Source organism: Salmo salar, chromosome ssa04, assembly GCF_905237065.1.
Source record: "Salmo salar chromosome ssa04, Ssal_v3.1, whole genome shotgun sequence".
Taxonomy (NCBI): Eukaryota; Metazoa; Chordata; class Actinopteri; order Salmoniformes; family Salmonidae; genus Salmo; species Salmo salar.
Genome location: NC_059445.1, coordinates 31,460,492 through 31,478,234, shown reverse-complemented (window position 1 = coordinate 31,478,234; position 17,743 = coordinate 31,460,492). Strand labels below are relative to the sequence as shown.

At 41.9% G+C, this 17,743-nt stretch overlaps 1 protein-coding gene across 2 annotated transcripts in view; it reads right to left on the bottom strand.

Moving 5' to 3' along the window:
• The window catches only part of cfap54 (cilia and flagella associated 54), a 133,614-nt gene that overhangs the window by 81,027 nt on the left and 34,844 nt on the right, over window positions 1-17,743 (bottom strand). For both annotated transcript variants that reach the window (XM_014195736.2, XM_014195735.2), the window contains exons 19-29: window positions 17,401-17,589; window positions 16,993-17,085; window positions 15,361-15,546; window positions 14,978-15,102; window positions 14,672-14,819; window positions 14,265-14,420; window positions 13,887-14,009; window positions 10,824-10,949; window positions 2,269-2,401; window positions 1,995-2,090; window positions 1,120-1,246 (exon numbers count right to left, since the gene is read on the bottom strand). In XM_014195736.2, the coding sequence (XP_014051211.2) occupies window positions 1,120-1,246; window positions 1,995-2,090; window positions 2,269-2,401; window positions 10,824-10,949; window positions 13,887-14,009; window positions 14,265-14,420; window positions 14,672-14,819; window positions 14,978-15,102; window positions 15,361-15,546; window positions 16,993-17,085; window positions 17,401-17,589 (1,502 nt within the window). The remainder of the gene's footprint in view (window positions 1-1,119; window positions 1,247-1,994; window positions 2,091-2,268; window positions 2,402-10,823; window positions 10,950-13,886; window positions 14,010-14,264; window positions 14,421-14,671; window positions 14,820-14,977; window positions 15,103-15,360; window positions 15,547-16,992; window positions 17,086-17,400; window positions 17,590-17,743) is intronic.

The following is a 17,743-nucleotide window of genomic DNA, read 5'->3' as shown; positions in this document are numbered from 1 at the left end:
CTTGCTCGGATTTCGTCTACCTTGTTGTCAAGAGACTGGACATTGGCGAGTAGTATGCTCGGGAGCGGTGCGCCCGTCTACGGAGCCTGACCAGAAGACCGCTCCGTCTGCCCCTTCTGCGGCGCCGTTGTCCGATCCATTGTCCTGGGTGGTGGGCCAAACAGAGGATCCGCTTCGGGAAAGTCGTATTTGTGACACTCAACGCGCTGCAAGTCCTGCCTCTGAAATCTCCTCTTTGGTTTTTAGGAGCACATACCCACGTGGGTGATTGAAAGATGAACTGACGTCCACACTCCAGTCAGTAATGAACCGTAAAGTTGGTTGCCAACCTCCATATAAAGTCCAAAGAAGTAAAAAAGAAGCCTGAGGAAGGAGGAGAGATGACGAGAAAAGAATTCGGTTTACCGTTTTACCTGTGCATTAATTGTCGGAGTAGAGGACATTGTGCATTTCAGGTAAAATAACAACTAAATGTTTATATCCCAGGACTAGCTAGCTAAATTGCCATAAATGTTTAATGCTTTTCGACCTGTCCCCAAATTAATATAATTGGTTTGTTGTGATATGTGTCCTGATTGTGTCTGGTGTGGGGGTACAAAATCAACATGTGCATTATGGCGTACGCAGGCACGCGAGCGGTTTGGTCAGCATGTCAGTGTTACAGAAAATATATCTAAACTAGGAAGTCACCTTTCATCTCATGTTAATACTGTCTGTCTATGGCAAACAGAAAGTGTTTTTTTGTATAAAATATATTAATTATTTTAGATTACTGGCAATAAATTGATCTCTGAATGTATTACAATGACGAAACCACTCTCTCATGCTGCGTTAATTGTTAGTTAGAGTTCAGTCAGGAGTTGATGGACAGTCGGAAGAGCAAATGAAATGATAGGAGGGACAGCCCAGCTTCAAGTGGTGTCAGATTTCACATCCTGCTACACACAGGCAGAAGAGACATACTCCTGTGTCCGTGTGAATCCTACCGTGTCCACAGATCGATTTATAAGCCAAAATGTCTGTCAGAACCAAGCAGGTCCACTAAACAGGGGACTTTATATGACATAGGTATTAACTAAAATGTGATAATAGTACTTACAGTGCGGTACTATACAGTACCTGCTAAGCCAGCCAAATATGTCGTGTCCCCACTGCAGAACCAGCTCTAGATGGTCTGCCTGCATGGTCCTCTGGAGCAGCAGCACAGCAAACTCCATGAAGCACGGCTTGCGCTTGAACTTCATCACTGAAACACACGCCAAATACACATTGATCATACAGTACAGACAGACACATACACAAAGTGCCTTCAGAAAGTATTCATACCCCTTGACTTATTCAATATTTTGTTGTGTTACAGCCTATATATATATTTTCTCACAAAGTGAAAACATGTTTTACACATTTATTGAAAATAAAATATAGAAACATCAAATTTACGTAACTATTCATATCCCTGAGTCAATACATGTTAGAACCACCTTTGGCAGCGATTACAGCTGTGATTATTTCTGGGTAAGTCTCTAAGAGCTTTGCACACCTTGGATTGTACAATATTTGCACTATTATTGAAAAAATGTCATCTTTGTCAAATTGCGTGTTGACCATTGCTAGACAGATCATTTTCAAGTCTTGCCATAGATTTTCAAGCCGATTTCAGTCAAAACTGTAACTAGGCCACTCAGGAACATTCAATGTCGTCTTGGTAAACAACTCCAGTGTATATTTGGCCTTGAGTTTTAGGTTATTGTCCTGCTGAAAGGTGAATTTGTCTCCCAGTGTCTGTTGGAAAGCAGACTGAACCAGGTTTTCCTCTAGGATTTGCCTGTGCTTAGCTCTATTCCGTTTCTTTTTACCCTAAAAAACTCCCTTGTCCTTGCTGATGACAAGCATATAAAATCTAGAAAAAGTCAAGGGGTGTGAATACTTTCTGAAGGCACTTTACATACAGTAAACACCTAGGGAAGACAGAGATAGGGTTAATAAATACGTACAATCTTTGAAAGCAGCCTTCAGAGGGCTGTTGGTGACGATGGGGTACAGCAGAATGGGGTCCTCCTGTCCAGTCAGTTCATGAGCATGGGCCACCGCTAAGAATAGTGTAGAATAGAAGAGAATATAATACAATCAATCAATATTCAATGATACATATATAATAGAATATTGCCAATCAACAACAGTTGATAGGAATTTGTTTTAATGTCTACAATGTTACAAACAGGACAGTTAGTACAGGACAGTACAGCAGAGGCCTGTAGCATCTCATACCTCTGCCACAGGCTGAGCTGTCATGCTGCATGAAGGTTCCAGTCCTCTTGTTCTTCATGGCACTGCCCTCCAGAGCCTTCATCTGTTCATTCTGCTCCTCCTCTCCCTGGATGCTGCCTGCCTTCTTCAGCAACTTCTCAATCCGGTCATACGCACACACACACCAGGGTTTCCATTAGCCGGCTTTTGCCCCCCCCACAAAAAAGCTGATAAATTAAAATGCTGCTGGAAAATTGTCAGGGAGAAGAAAAAAAATCCCTTTGTGAAGTAATGCATTTTAGCCTATTCATACCAATAGATGTAATGCGAGAGCTGCTGATACAGCTCAAACAGAGAAAAAAGTGTTAATTAAGTAAAAAATAGATACTTTTTAAAAATAAAAGTAACACATAATTAAACAGCAGCAGTAAAATAACAATAGCGAGGCTACATACAGGGTGTACCGGTACAGAGTCAATGTATGGGGGCACTGGTTAATCGAGGTAACTGAGGTGATATGTACATGTAGGTAGAGTTAAACTGGTACTATGCATAGATAATAAACAGAGAGTAACAGCAGCGTAAAAGGGGGGGGGGGGGGCAATGCAAATAGTCTGGATAGCCCTTTGATTAGCTGTTCAGGAGTCTTATAGCTTGAGGGTAGAAGCAGTTAAGAAGCCTTTTGGACCTAGACTTAGCACTCCGGTACCGCTTACCGTGCGGTAGCAGAGAGAACAGTCCATGACTAGGGTGACTGGAGTCTTCGACAATTTTTAGGGCCTTCCTCTGACACCGCCTGGTATAGAAGTCCTGGATGGCAGGAAGCTTGGCCGCAGTGATGTACTGGGCCGTACGCACTACCCTCTGTAGTGCCTTGCGGTCGGAGAACGAGCAGTTGCCATACCAGGCATTGATGCAACCAGTCAGGATGCTCGTGCCCTCTTCACGACGGTCGTAGTGTGTTTGGACCATGTTAGTTTGTTGGTGATGTGGACACCAAGGAACTTGAAGCTCTCAACCTGCTCCACTGCAGTCCCGTCGATGAGAATGGGGGCGTGCTCGGTCATCCTTTTCCTGTAGTCCACAATCATCTCCTTTGTCTTGTTCACGTTGAGGGAGAGGTTGTTGTCCTGGCACCACACGGCCAGGTCTCTGACCTCCCTATAGGCTGTCTCATCGTTGTTGGTGATCAGGCCTACCACTGTTTTGTCTTCAGCAAACTTGATAATGGTGTTGGAGTAGTGCCTGACCATGCAGTCATGAGTGAACAGGGAGTACAGGAGGGGAATGAGCACGCACCCCTGAGGGGCCCCTGTGTTGAGGATCAGTGTGGTGGATGTGTTGTTACCTACCCTGACCACCTGGGGGCGGCCCGTCAGGAAGTCCAGGATCCATTTGCAGAGGGAGGTGTTTAGTCCCAAGCTTAGTGATGAGCTTTGAGGGCACTGTGATGTTAAACGCTGAGCTGTAGTCAATGGGAAAGAGCAGTGTTGAGTGCAAGAGGCCGCATCATCTGTGGATCTGTTGGGGCGGTATGCAAATTGGGTGTAGGGTTTCTGGGATAAAGGTGTTGATGTGAGCCATGACCAGCCTTTCAAAGCACTTCATGGCTACAGATGTGAGTGCTACGGGTCTGTAGTCATTTAGGCAGGTTACCTTAGTGTTCTTGGGAACAGGGACTATGGTGGTCTGCTTGAAACATGTTGGTATTACAGACTCCATTAGGGACAGGTTGAAAATGTCAGTGAAGACACTTGCTTGGAGTACACGTCCTAGAAATCCATCTGGCCCAGTGGCCTTGTGAATGTTGACCTGTTTAAAGATCTTACCCACATCGGCTACGGAGAGCGTGATCACACAATCGTCTGGAACAGCTGATGCTCTCATGCATGCTTTAAGTGTTACTTGCCTCGAAGTGAGCATAGAAGAATGTAGCTTGTCTGGTAGGCTCATGTCACTGGGAAGCTCATGGCTGTGCTTCCCTTTGCAGTCTGTAATAGTTTGCAAGCCCTGCCACATTCGACGAGCATCGGAGACAGTGTAGTACGATTCAATCTTAGTCCTGTACTGACACTTTGCCTGTTTGATGGTTCGTCGGAAGGCATAGCGTGATTTCTTATAAGCTTCCGGGTTAGAGTCCCGCTCCTCGAAAGTGGCAGCTCTACCCTTTAGCTCAGTGAGGATGTTGCCTGTAATCCATGGCTTCTGGTTGTATGTACGTACAGTCACTGTGGGGACGATGTCATCGATGCACTTATTGATGAAGCCAGTGACTAATGTGGTGTACTCCTCAATGCCATCGGAAGAATCCCGGAACATATTCCAGTCTGTGCTAGCAAAACAGCTAGCAAAAAGTAGCTTAGCATCTGCTTCATCTGACCACTTTCTTATTGACCGAGTCACTGGTGCTTCCTGCTTTAGTTTTTGCTTGTAAGCAAGAATCAGGAGAATCAGGAGGATAGAATTATGGTCAAATTTGCTAAATGGAGGGCAAGAAAGAGCTTTGTACGTGTCTCTGTGTGTGGCGTAAAGGTGGTCTAGAGTTTTTTTCCCCCTCTGGTTGCAAATTTAACCTACTGGTAGAAATTAGGTAAAGCTGATTTGAGTTTCCCTGCATTAAAGTCCCCGGACACTAGGAGCGCCACCTCTGGATGAGCGTTTTCCTGCTTGCTTATGGCCGTATACAGCTCATTGAGTGTGGTTTTAGTGCCAGCATCGGTTTGTGGTGGTATATAAACAGCTACGAAAAATACAGATGAAAACTCTCTTGGTAAATAGTGTGGTCTACAGCTTATCATGAGATACTCTACCTCAGGCAAGCAAAACCTTGAGACTTCCTTAGATTTCATGCACCAGCTGTTGTTTACAAATATACACAGACCGCCACCCCTTGTCTTACCAGAGGCTGCTGTTCTATCCTGCCGAATAAGCTTAAAACCCGCCAGCTGTACATTATTCATGTCGTCGTTCAGCCACGACTCAGTGAAATATAAGATATTACAGTTTTTAATGTCCCGTTGGTAGGAAATACGTGATCATAGTTCGTCTATTTTATTATTGATTGATTTTACGTTGGCGAATAGGACCGATGGTAAAGGTAGAGTACCCTCTCGGCGAAGGATCCTTACAAGGCACCCGGACCTTCGTCCTCGATACCGCCATTTCTTTCTCCTGCGAATGACGGGGAAGAGGGCCTTGTCGGGCCTCTGAGGTAAATCCTTCCCGTCCGACTCGATGAAGAAAAAGTATTCCTCCAGTAAGTGAGTGATCGCTGTACTGATATCTAGAAGCCCTTTTCGTTCATAAGACATGGTGGCAGAAACATTATGTACAAAGTAAGTTACAAATAATGCGAGAAAACATACAGTGGTTGCTCAACTAAAAGTTCAGAATTATGCTGCGGGACTTAGAGGTAATTTGTAGTTTAGTACGGTACCCTGCGTCATTACTTCTTTGCTCCAGACCAGCGCAAGGGGGAGTTAGAGCACTGATTATGCTTTTGGGTCCCAAGGCGCTACTGTGTCTCTAACTGACAATGAATGGGCGACATAAACCAAATAGAAACTGATCATTGTGCACAACTTCAAAATTGAATTTCAATGAACTGAATGATGAGAATGAAGAAGGTGATTGAACTTAGAACAATAGTGTTAGAATTGCTATTCCTCTGTTCTGCACACGCACACCGGGAAAAATACACTTATTTAATTTGTTACTACTCGTCAGTATTAATTACTAAAACTGTTGTTACACTAAGGTTTTTATTCTAAGAGAAACTTAGAATACAATTAGCGTTGAATGTTAGGATTATTTTGCTCTTACTGTAGTACTGTATAGCCTACTCCCGACCGGTCACATTGTACAGAGCCCGAGTGGCGCAAAGGTCTAAGACACTGCATCACTGCGTTGCTACAGCTGCTGGTTCAATACTTGTGCCGGCCGTGACCGGGAGACCCATGAGACTTTTGCTTTCTCTCCCTCTAAAAACATAAATAAATAATTATATTGGTTAGACTACAATTAGGGTGTGGAAATGTTAGGATTATTTTGCTCTTACTGTAGTACTGTAGCCTACTCCCGACCGGTCACGTTGTACAGCTCCATTATGGGCTATTAGCAGGACAATAGATACTTTGTGCAAGGTAATTGATCAGTATGAACAACTTTGTGGATGGGGCCTCCCGAGTGGTGCAGTGGTCCAAGACACTGCATCGCAGTGCAAACTGTGTTGCTACAGATGATGGTTCGACACCCGTGCCGGCCGCAACCGGGAGACCCATGAGGTGACAGTGGGCTTTTGGTTTCTCTCCCTCTAAAAATAACAAACTGGCTTTATTTACAAATTAGTAAGAATGTCTCACCTCATGTTCAAGAATGGCCTTTTTCTCGCTCACTTTAGGTTATTTGAAAACTAAATAATCTCCAAAATATAATTATTTTTTAAACAAAGCGATTACTATTATTATTAATTAATTTTGAATTACACTACCATTCAAAAGTTTGGGGTCACTTAGAAATGTCCTTGTTTTTGAAAGAAAAGCATATTTTTTGTCCATTCAAATGACATCAAATTGATCAGAAATACAGTGTAGACATTGTTAATGTTGTAAATGACTATTGTAGTTAGAAACGGCATATTTTTTATGGAATATCTACATAGGTGTACAGAGGCCCATTTATCAGCAACCATCACTCCTGTGTTCCAATGGTACATTGTGTTAGCTAATCCAAGTTGATCATTTTAAAAGGCTAATTGATCATTAGAAAACCCTTTTGCAATTATGTTAGCACAGTTGAAAACTGTTGTTCTAATTAAAAATCAAAATAAAACGGGCCTTCTTAAGACTAGTTGAGTATCTGGAGCATCAGCATTTGAGGGTTCGATTACAGGCTCAAAATGGCTAGAAACAAATAACTTTCTTCTGAAACTCATCGGTCTATTCTTGTTCTGAAAAATGAAGGCTATTCCATGCGAGAAATTGCCAAAAAACTGAAGATCTCGTACAACGTGTGTACTACTCCCTTCACAGAACAAACTGGCCTAGGCAGAGTTGCAAAGAAAAGGCCATCTCTTAGACTGGCCAATAAAAAGCAAAGATTAAGTTGGGCAAAAGAACAGACACTGAACAGAGGAACTCTGCCTAGAAGGCCAGCATCCCGGAGTCGCCTCTTCACTGTTGACGTTAAGACTGGTGTTTTGCGGGTACTATTTAATGAAGCTGCCAGTTGAGGACTTGTGTGGCATCTGTTTCTCAAACCAGACACTCTAATATACTTGTCCTCTTGCTCAGTTGTGCACCGGGGCCTCCCACTCCTCTTTCTATTCTGGTTAAAGACAGTTTGCGCTGTTCTGTGAAGGGAGTAGTACACAGCGTTGTACGAGATCTTCAGTTTCTTGGCAATTTCTCGCATGGAATAGCCTTCATTTCTCAGAACAAGAATAGACTGATGAGTTTCAGAAGAAAGGTCTTTGTTTCTGGCCATTTTGAGCCTGTAATCGACCAAAAATTAGCTTTTCTTTCAAAAACAAGGACATTTCTAAGTGACCCCAAACTTTTGAACTGTAGTGTATATAAAAGCCCCTTAGATATTCTCACAGATCAGATTTGCTCTAACCAAAAATGCCCCTTAGATAGTAATTTAGAATCCTCTAATCCTCTAATTGGCTGAGAGTCAAGTCATTGAAAAAAATATTATACGATATACTGTAGGCCTACCGTAGGCAACATGAGTCTCACTAGTGTTGAGTAATGTCCTGTTAAAAGTGGTGTAGGTCTTATTTATTTAAAAGCATATTAAAGTTAGAAGCAATAGGATTTGAAGCAATAGCCTACCCGCTTTGGTCAACTATTTCAGCACCGTTTCACGCTGCTCTGAGACAAGCATGGGGACTGGTCTTGATAAATCAATGAGATTTTTATTTTCACTGAATCTCCGTTTGGGTATTGGTTAGACTACAATTAGGGTGTGGAAATGTACTGTAGTATTGTAGCCTATTCCCGACCGTCACATTGTACACCGCCATATTTTGCTTTCCATTCTAACGGAAACCCTGAGGGTTTAATTTTTTTAATTTTTGGGGAATAGAAACACCATAATATGAATCAAATTAATTAAGCTGACTTTCTTAAAATCAATCCCATATACTCTGGTTTTAAATTCTCTAGTACAAAAAAGGTTTTAAATTCTCTAGTACAGCCAATATTGAAGGCTATCAAATGCTTCTCTAAGATGCCCTTCGGTGGTCAAACTAGCACTAACTAGCATTAATGATAACAATGGCTGACAATTAAATAACATGCCATAGAATTCTGCAGCAGCCCGCAAGGTGTGCTGCAGTATGATGCAACTTTTAAAGGGTAGAACCACTGTACACAATAGTACAATTGTGTCACGGCTGTCGACAAGAGCGGACCAAAGTGCAGCGTGGTTGTAGTTCCACATTTGATTAAATCCGTGAAACTTTGCAATACACAAATAACTGAAAATGACAAAACAACAAACCGTGACGCAGAGAGAAACAAACACTACTCAAAATATAATAACCCACAAAACCCAGGAAGAAAAACCCCTACTTAAATATGATCTCCAATTAGAGACAATGAGGACGAGCTGCCTCCAATTGGAGATCAACCCAAAAAAACAACATAGAAATAGAAAAACTAGAACTTAAACATAGAAAAAGTTCAAGCTTGGTCGCAAATGGGTCTTCCAAATGGACAATGACCCCAGGCGCACTTCCAAAGTTGTGGTAAAATGGCTTAAGGACAACAGAGTCCAGGTATTGGAGTGGCCATCAGAACGCCCTGAACTCAATCCTACAGAAAATGTATGGGCAGAACTGAAAAAGAGTGTGCGAGTAAGGAGGACTGTAAACCTAACTCAGTTACACCAGCTCTGTCAGAGGAATGGGCCAAAATTCAAATACTACCAAATACTAAATGAGTGTATGTAAACTTCTGACCCACTGGGAATGTGATGAAAGAAATAAAACCTGAAATAAATCATTCTCTCTATTATTATTCTGACATTTCACATTCTTAAAATAAAGTGGTGATCCTAACTGACCTAAGACAGGGAATTTTTACTAGGATTAAATGTCAGGAATTGTGAAAAACTGAGTTTAAATGTATTTTGCTAAGGTGTATGTAAACTTCCGACTTCAACTGTACGGGTAAGATAGTCTAGCAAGCTACATTTTCAGATATTACACGTTTCTAATTTTGACAGAAAGTTGTTTCATTTCAAGCTAAAGTGTACTGTTAGCTAGCGTTAGCTGGCTGGCTCCCTAGCTAACATTAGGTGGCGTGATGTGTGTGATCTTACATGTTGTTTACCTAGCTAGGTTAATTGTTTACCTAGCTAGCTAGCTACATGTCGTAAGCTAAAGTGTACAACACCCGTTGAATATGGCCGGTGTCAGTAAACGTCTGCAAAAAAGCATAATGAAATTGTTCCCAGCAGAGCTTGTTAGGCCGTTTTCATGATATCCAGAGGTAAACAAATCATCGGCCAGAGCCTCAAGTGTGCGCTCTGAACGCAAGGAGATGGGTGGGGCTAAAGCTTAAGAGGGTGTGAATACCAAGAGTGTGCAAAGCTGTCATCAAGGCAAAATGTGGGTACTTTGAAGAATCTCAAATATAAGATATATTTTGATTTGTTTAACACTTTTTTGGTTACTACATGATTCCATATGTGTTATTTCATAGTTGACAGATGTAGAAAATAGTACAAATAAAGAAAAACCCTTGAATGAGTAGGTGTAAAAACTTTTAACTGGTACTGTACAACGTGAGGCTATTTGATGAGTTTCCAAGTATAGGTTTTTTTTCTGTAGTGATGCTTTGAATCCTCTGCTTCATTTAGACAACATGGCAATTAACAGACAAACACACTATTGCTGTGTGTAACAGGGGCTTAAGAGTGGGATGTTACCATAGTAATGGGGCCACTCAAGCCTTGTCACATGTCTATGTGAGATTTTGAATCTGACAACTGACTAGTAGTAGACCACGTCTCTTTGCAAGCAGTTGAAGCCAACTACAACTAACATTGAAAAACAACCGAGCTTGTGAACAAAACAATGTAAATAGCCAAGAAACACGAGGACAAAGTCTCACTTTGTAGGCTTTCAAGTAAATTATACCAACTTTTATGCCTGTGCGCAGCGCCTCCAAAAAATGTATCTATCAGCACTTCACTCACAGCTCACCAGCCAGTCATTGATGCTGCGTGAGGTGGGATATAGGATACTTATTTCTATGAAACAAAACTGCAGAAATAGATTGAAAACAGCTACTCCAGCTTTTTGCTATAAATCGCAACTCGCACGTGCTCATACTTGACTTCTGACTCTATTTTTATTAGCAAATGCGAATGTAATGCTCACAATGTAGAGCCCTGCAAATTGACCACCCGCCAACGTGGCTGGTGAAATAGACATTCTTACCCACCAATACCAAAAGCTACCGGCATTTGGCAGGTGTTAATTTTATGCCCTGCTTGGGCTGTAAATGGAGGTGTGCTTTGATGAGTAATTGATTAAAAGGCAGTATAGGTTACAGTGCAGTACATACCCCGTCTGGCTCCACTGGAAGGGGCTTACTGGGTCCCTGCACGGTCTCCAGGATATCATGGAGGAGTTTCTTTCCCTGTTCGATCACTCTTGCTGCCAAACGGTGCTTCTCCAGGGTGCGAAGGGCCTATGGGTTAGTAGAAGACTGGTCTTAATAGATCTAGATGAATGGAACTCACACACACACTGTGTTAAAACCTTTTCCAGCTCTCCCTCTTTGGTTGGTATATAGCTCAAAGGCCCAAAACGGGACACACAGCCGTATCCTTACAAACATTTCGGGTGGCTGCGCAAAATCTTCTTCAGCTCTTCCTCTTTTTCACACACATACACGCACTAGGGTTTAATAGCGGGATCTGGGTTACCGAGATTTCCAGAGATTTCCTGCCCAAACCCATTCTCGATTCCAGAGATAAATAAGTGAGAGAAACCAGTAAAATATAATAAATAATTTCTAAAAACAATGTGACGTGAAATGGCACTGTTAAATGATATGAAATGTCTAAATCTGGCTTATCTACAGCCATCTGTGCTATCTGCATGGTCAATCATATTCCTGTAAAGCTTAGTGAGCGTTTCATGAATACACCAGAGAAATATGTGTAAAGCGTCTGTGTGTAGCTGGAGAGATGAGTCAGGCGCAGGACAGCAGATAAGAGTAAAGAAAACAATTTTACTCAAAATATATCACAATACACGTCGTAAATACAAGGCCACACAATACAGACCGCAATACAATAAACAATTACTCACAAATAAACATGGGGGAACAGAGGGTTAAATAATGAACAAGTAATTGGGGGATTGAAACCAGGTGTGTAAGATAAAGACAAAACAAATGGAAAATGAAAAGTGGATCGGCGAAGGCTAGAAAGCCGGTGACGTCGACCGTTGAACGCTGCCCGAACAAGGAGGGGAACCGACTTCGGCGGAAGTCGTGACAATATGTTTCTACTGGTGTCTTCGCCCAATATATTAGTGACCATTTCCCAGTTGTTTGTGTTAGAGATACAAAAATCTATTTACAAAAATCTAAGCCTTGTTTCATCACAAAGAGGAACTTTAAAAACTTCAGTGAACAGGCTTTTTTTTTTTACATTATCTATATTATAGTGACCTTGACTAAAAACTTCAGGGAACAGGCATTTAAAAAACTTTTTTTTTTTTTTTTTACATTATCTTTATTTTAGTGACCTTGATTGTATTTCAGCTATCCCTGAATCTGATTTAGCTTTGAGCCTCTTTGCAGATATCTTCAATACTATTGTGGATAATCGTTCTCCCTTCAAAAAATAAAGGGTTAAAGGTAGATGGAATGTCTGGTACACTCCGGAATTATCAGAAGTCATTCAGAAAAGAGATGATGCTTGGGTCAAGGCTTAGGCTTGGACCGGCAAGCTTTTAAGCAACTGAGGAATCATTGTGTAAGACAAATCAGAAATGCAAAATCTGATTAACCACTCTTTCAGATTGTAATGGGAACCCGGCTAAAGTCTGGAAAGCTGTCAAATTCCTGAAGGGTCCTACTTCCTCCTCTCTGACACAACAAATTCATTCAGACACTGGCCTCATTAAAGAAAGAATGCCATCATTGATGCCTTTAATCACCATTTCATTTCAGCGGGCTATCTCTCTTTCAAATAACTTCTAAGCCTATTCACAATGATATTGGGCTGGATGCTGATAGGGGAAACTTTCAGAATGATCAAATATATATATATTTTTTTTAGGCTATTTACAGAAAAATAAGTCCTGGATGCTTTGCTAGCAATAGACAACAATACATCTACAGGGGCCGACTAATTGGATCCTGGTCTGCTTAAGTGTGCAGAACCTATCATTGTTGGCTCAATAACACCCTTTTTTACTTTACATTGTTATCAGGAAATATTCCAAAAGTATAGAAATCAGCTCTAGGATAGTAGTGATCTTAATACTTATCACCCCATTTGAAGTCTTCCTTGTCTAACTAAGATTCTAGAATACTAGGTAAATGTACAACTTTGCTCTTTTTTAATCATAGAAATGTATTTTGAATGTAAACCAACCAGGGTTCAGTCCTGGGCATAGCACTGTTACAGCAACCACTTTAGTTGTTAATGATATTGTCAAAGCTTTAGACACGAAAATGAAATGTGCTGCTTTGTTTGGACCTGTCAAAAGCTTTTGATACTGTTTATCATGCTATTTTAATGAATAAGTTGTCCTGAATAGGCCTGAGCTCGGACACCTGTTTATGGTTTCTTAGTGACAGAACTCAGGCTATCGTGACTGATGGGGTTAACTCTGAATTTCTTGAAGTACATAAAGGTGTACCACAGGGGTCAATTTTGGGACCTGTTCTCTTCACTATTTACACTACAGGTCAAACGTTTTAGAACACCTACTCATTCAACGTTTTTATTTTTAAATAATTTTTTTAACTATTTTCTACATTGTAGAATAACAGTGAAGACATCAAAACTATGAAATAACACATATGGAATCATGTAGTAACCAAAAAAGGGTTAAACAAATCAAAACATATTTTATATTTGAGATTCTTCAAATAGCCACCCTTTGACTTGATGACAGCTTTGCTGGAGCCAGGTGCAAGCAGATAGAAAAGGGCCAACAAGTGACATCTTTCAGTCAAAGGTAGATTAAAACAATTGTCATTTTCACTAGACTGCATAATATTTTACCAGTTGGCCAACAGTGCTTCATAGGTCTACATTAATTAATAGGCTACACCAACAAAATAATATGGTGACTTTGAGAGAACTTTGAGTTTATTAAATTGCAACAAATACAACAAGAAAACTTTAGATGAATGTGTTAATTTCTCCATTTACAGTGGTATAATCATTTCAGTGTTTTTTTTCACTGGTAATATATGCTTTTAAATAGCACTTTCGGTTTGAACGGGAATACCAGTATGCCCAGTAATTTCTTGGCTTTTCTCGGGAAGGAAAATGTGTAGATTCTCTGGAAAATATTATAAACTCAAAGTTCTCTCAAAGTCACCATATTATTTTGTTGGTGTAGCCTATTAATTAACTAACACACACAAACACATGTTTACCTTGGCAACATAATATGTTATACAGGCTATCATGTGCAGAAGAGACTCTGAGGTGATGGCTGGGCGTTTCTGTTTTACAACTCCTGAGATCTCTGTCAGCACCACCAGGCACTTCATCAGCACCTGGAAGAGACATACATACTGTTTACACCCACATTTACAAGATCAGCACAGCAATGTGATAATCATAATAGTAAAGCAATAATTTACAAACAATAGGCAACATTTTTCCAAAAACAACTAAAAAGCATGCTAAATGGAGAATCTACATCGAAGGTGCTTAGACGTACACCAATAGGCTTAATCTGGGTCCAGGAAACAGTGAGTCATTCAGAGCCAAGAGTCAATCAGGAGCGCAGTAGGTTTATTGTACCTTACCTGTACAACAGGCTCTGCTGGGATCTGGTGAAACATGAGCGGGGCCAGCAGGCCATAACACCCCACCACGGCCTGCAGGGCAGCGCTGCTGTCATTGAGCCAGAGAGCCAGGTCTATGGCCACCAGCATCCGCTCACACTCTGCCAACCTGGCCTCCTGGAGGGGGTAAAAGTAAACACAGCTGCCATCATACCACCCTCTCTAACATCTATCACTGTCATGCTTGGTTCTCACTCAGAGTCAAATATATTACATTCTGAAAAATCCAAACACCACATGTGATTCCCACGCAGGGACTCTTGGACTTTCCCTTTTTCTTATGACACACCAAGTAAAATAAACAAATGTTCTCAGCCATGACCATAAAGGAGCCATCCATTTAGGAAACAGTGCCTTAGTGTACTTACCTGTCCCCAAATGAGTGGTCCCCCATCACTGAGGGTGTCACAGAACAGCGCACCCTCCTGGATGTGGATCTCTGTCTGCATAAGGATGGAGGAGAGGAAGAGGTGGAGGAGGAGAGGAGAGGAGCGCTGCAGAGTCTCCAAACGCAGCCTGCAGAGGAGGGGGGAGAGGGGGGGGGAGAATAAGAAAAGGAGAGGGAAATCGAGTGAAAGAGGGGATAGATTAACAAGAGCCATGACAGAAAGAAATGTGAGGGAATAAGTATCTCAAACAAACACATATCCTCAGTCAGAGTGTGTTGTCCTCACTTGGTCTCAGCTAGCCCCTCTAAAGTGGCCCCTGGCTCTTGAAGACCTTTAGGCTGGTTGAAGTGGCTCCACAGTTCACTGCAGGCTCTCTTGGCTAGAGCGTGTTGCCCTGTATGGTACGCTGCCTGCATGGGACACACCACAGATAGGGAGAGAGGGTCCTACAGTCACCAGATTATACACAGAGTAACCCACACACACTCAATAAATCGGTGACCTTATATAGGGCCGAATCCTAACGTGAGATGTGTGTGTAGCTATAACCCAAACTTTCTCTCTAGTCTTTGATTGACAAACACAGCTACAGGATTTGAATATCATGTTACATGATAAATCTTTGAGGTGTGAGTGTGTATCTCGAGTTATGATTCCTTCCTCAGTACCTGTGCCAGGTGTGCCCAGGTGGTGGGCAGTGGCAGAGGCAGGGAGGCTAGCAGCGGCCTGGTCGTCTCTCCAATGGCATTTCCCACCAGTTTACCCCCGGCGTCGTAGGCTGCTACAGCAAACACATACTTCTGGTTCGGCTCCAAGCAGTCCACTTGTAGCAGTCGCTCCCCTGATGCAGGAACCTGGGCAGAAACACAGGGACAAAGAGTTTATGAAAAATCTAGCCATTGAAATAGAATGAAAATCTATTCATTCTATTTCTATGAATCTAGCTAGGCCAACCATGAGTACAGATGTCTTGGGAATAATTAGTGGTGGCCAATTTTCCCTCTAAGCTGCACGTGGGCGCGCAGCTCCCCTTGGACTGCTGCACAGAAGAAATATCTGCCTACGTAGAGAAGCACGAGATTGAACTTCACTCAACTTTCTAGAGTTTTCCCTTTAGTTAACACTATCAACGTTTCCCTTTACTGTGGGAATTGTGCTCGAACCAACGCAATATTAGCCACTTTCAATGTAATATATTGAAGCAAAACGAACTATGCAAGATGTAGTATTCTAAACTCAGTGCGAGAGATTTTCTTGTAGGCAAAGCGCACTGGAGTAGGATTCTATTTGGAGTAGGATTCTATTTGGAGTAGGATTCTATTTGGAGTAGGATTCTATTGCATTGACAGGCACGACTCAGGCCTTAATCTACACAGACCGGTGGGCCATAATATGCAAATAGCCATATTGCCATATATGGATCTGCCATTCACTTTGAACTGGACTGTGTTTACAGCATGAGCAGTCATGAGTAGAAGCGGTTGTTTTGAGATCAAAGTGAGAGCTGTATGTAGCCACCTGTGCACACTTGTTCATATTCTTTGCTAGTTAGTGAGTTATTAGCCCAGTTATAGCTCATTTCTAGTCAACAATGGGGGAGTGGTTGCTTCCTACAAGAGCACAAAATGTGTGCATTTCTAGACATCTTTGAAAAGCAAGTCAGGTGAAGAGTTTTTTTTATGTCTTAAAGGGGCAGTGTTGTATTTTGAGACGGCTATGTAGCCAATAGGCAGATTGCAGCATCATTTGTCTGATTATCTGTAATAATGGGAATAATAATTAATTACATTTTGTAAGGTGGTTTCTTTCATCAAACAACAAAACATTTTCAGTCACCTCTTTGCCTAAAGGACAAGTGGATAAACAGGTTAATGTCAAGTCCTGCATGTTTTTTTTCTTCAAAAGTCTCTTGGAATGTAGGCCTACATTGAACACCACACATTTGCTGCTACTGTAGCATAGTTTTTGATGGTAGGCCACTCTGGTAGGCCAACATTATGATCAAATAGCCACAGTAGGCTACTTGGCCACTGTTAAAACTAACTTAAAGCAGGTACAGCCTCAGTGTTCACAGTAAACATGCGGCAAGAATCTTTACAACGTTCAAGTTTGCACTCAGCAGACCTGAAATTTGGCCAGTACTAAAAACAAATTGTGGGAACATTGGTGGGGCTGCATTGAAAAGCAACAGAACTGTAAGACATACCTATGGCAATATAAAATGTGTACCTGAAGAGGGCAGCAGACAAGGTGAGAACTTGCTGTGTAGGTGTCAGTAGACATTATGTAGAGTAACTTACCTTGTCTCCAGTGCCCACCAGGTTGCTGTCTCCTAGTCTGACTTTCAGGTTGATTCCCTCAGCCTCACGTGCATAGATATGGTACCAGCACACCTGCACCACACCGTGGAGAGACAACATGCTACTGTCTATATAATATGATCTACCATACTATCATTATAGTAAAACACTATCATATGAATCCCTAAAATTGCACCCACAAAGACATACAGTATGTCATTCCTCCCAGATACAGTATGAGAGTAGCATGAGAACATTACTGCCCCTACTTCAGACTGTACTTAGAGTGACAGTTGCTCTGGATATGATCCTCATGATCCCAATCATAATGATCACCATCCTCATGCTGTAGGCTACACAATGATTGCTCCAGACAGGAGTGTCTGCTTAGTGTAGACGTCCTATCACCTGTTCCTCCAGGGCGTAGGGTGCAGGGGTGAAGGTCATGGAGTGGTAGGTACGGGACAGGAGGATAGGAGGAGGAGGTCTAGTGTTTCTCTCCTCCTCTCCTCCTCTCTGCTTCCTCTCCGACAGACCAGAGGAGCTGAACAGCTTCCTCTCCTCCACCTCTGCCTTCTCTATCAGGACAACAGCCTCCTGTGACCAACACAGGGAGAATACAAGGAATGGGTGAAAACCTCAATGGTGGGCAAACCTCAAGTAAGGCTAGCAGAACTAGCTATTTATTGTGTATACCAATTAAAGGCATTAGTCATTCTCTTGTAATGTACATATCAACATGACGGACAAG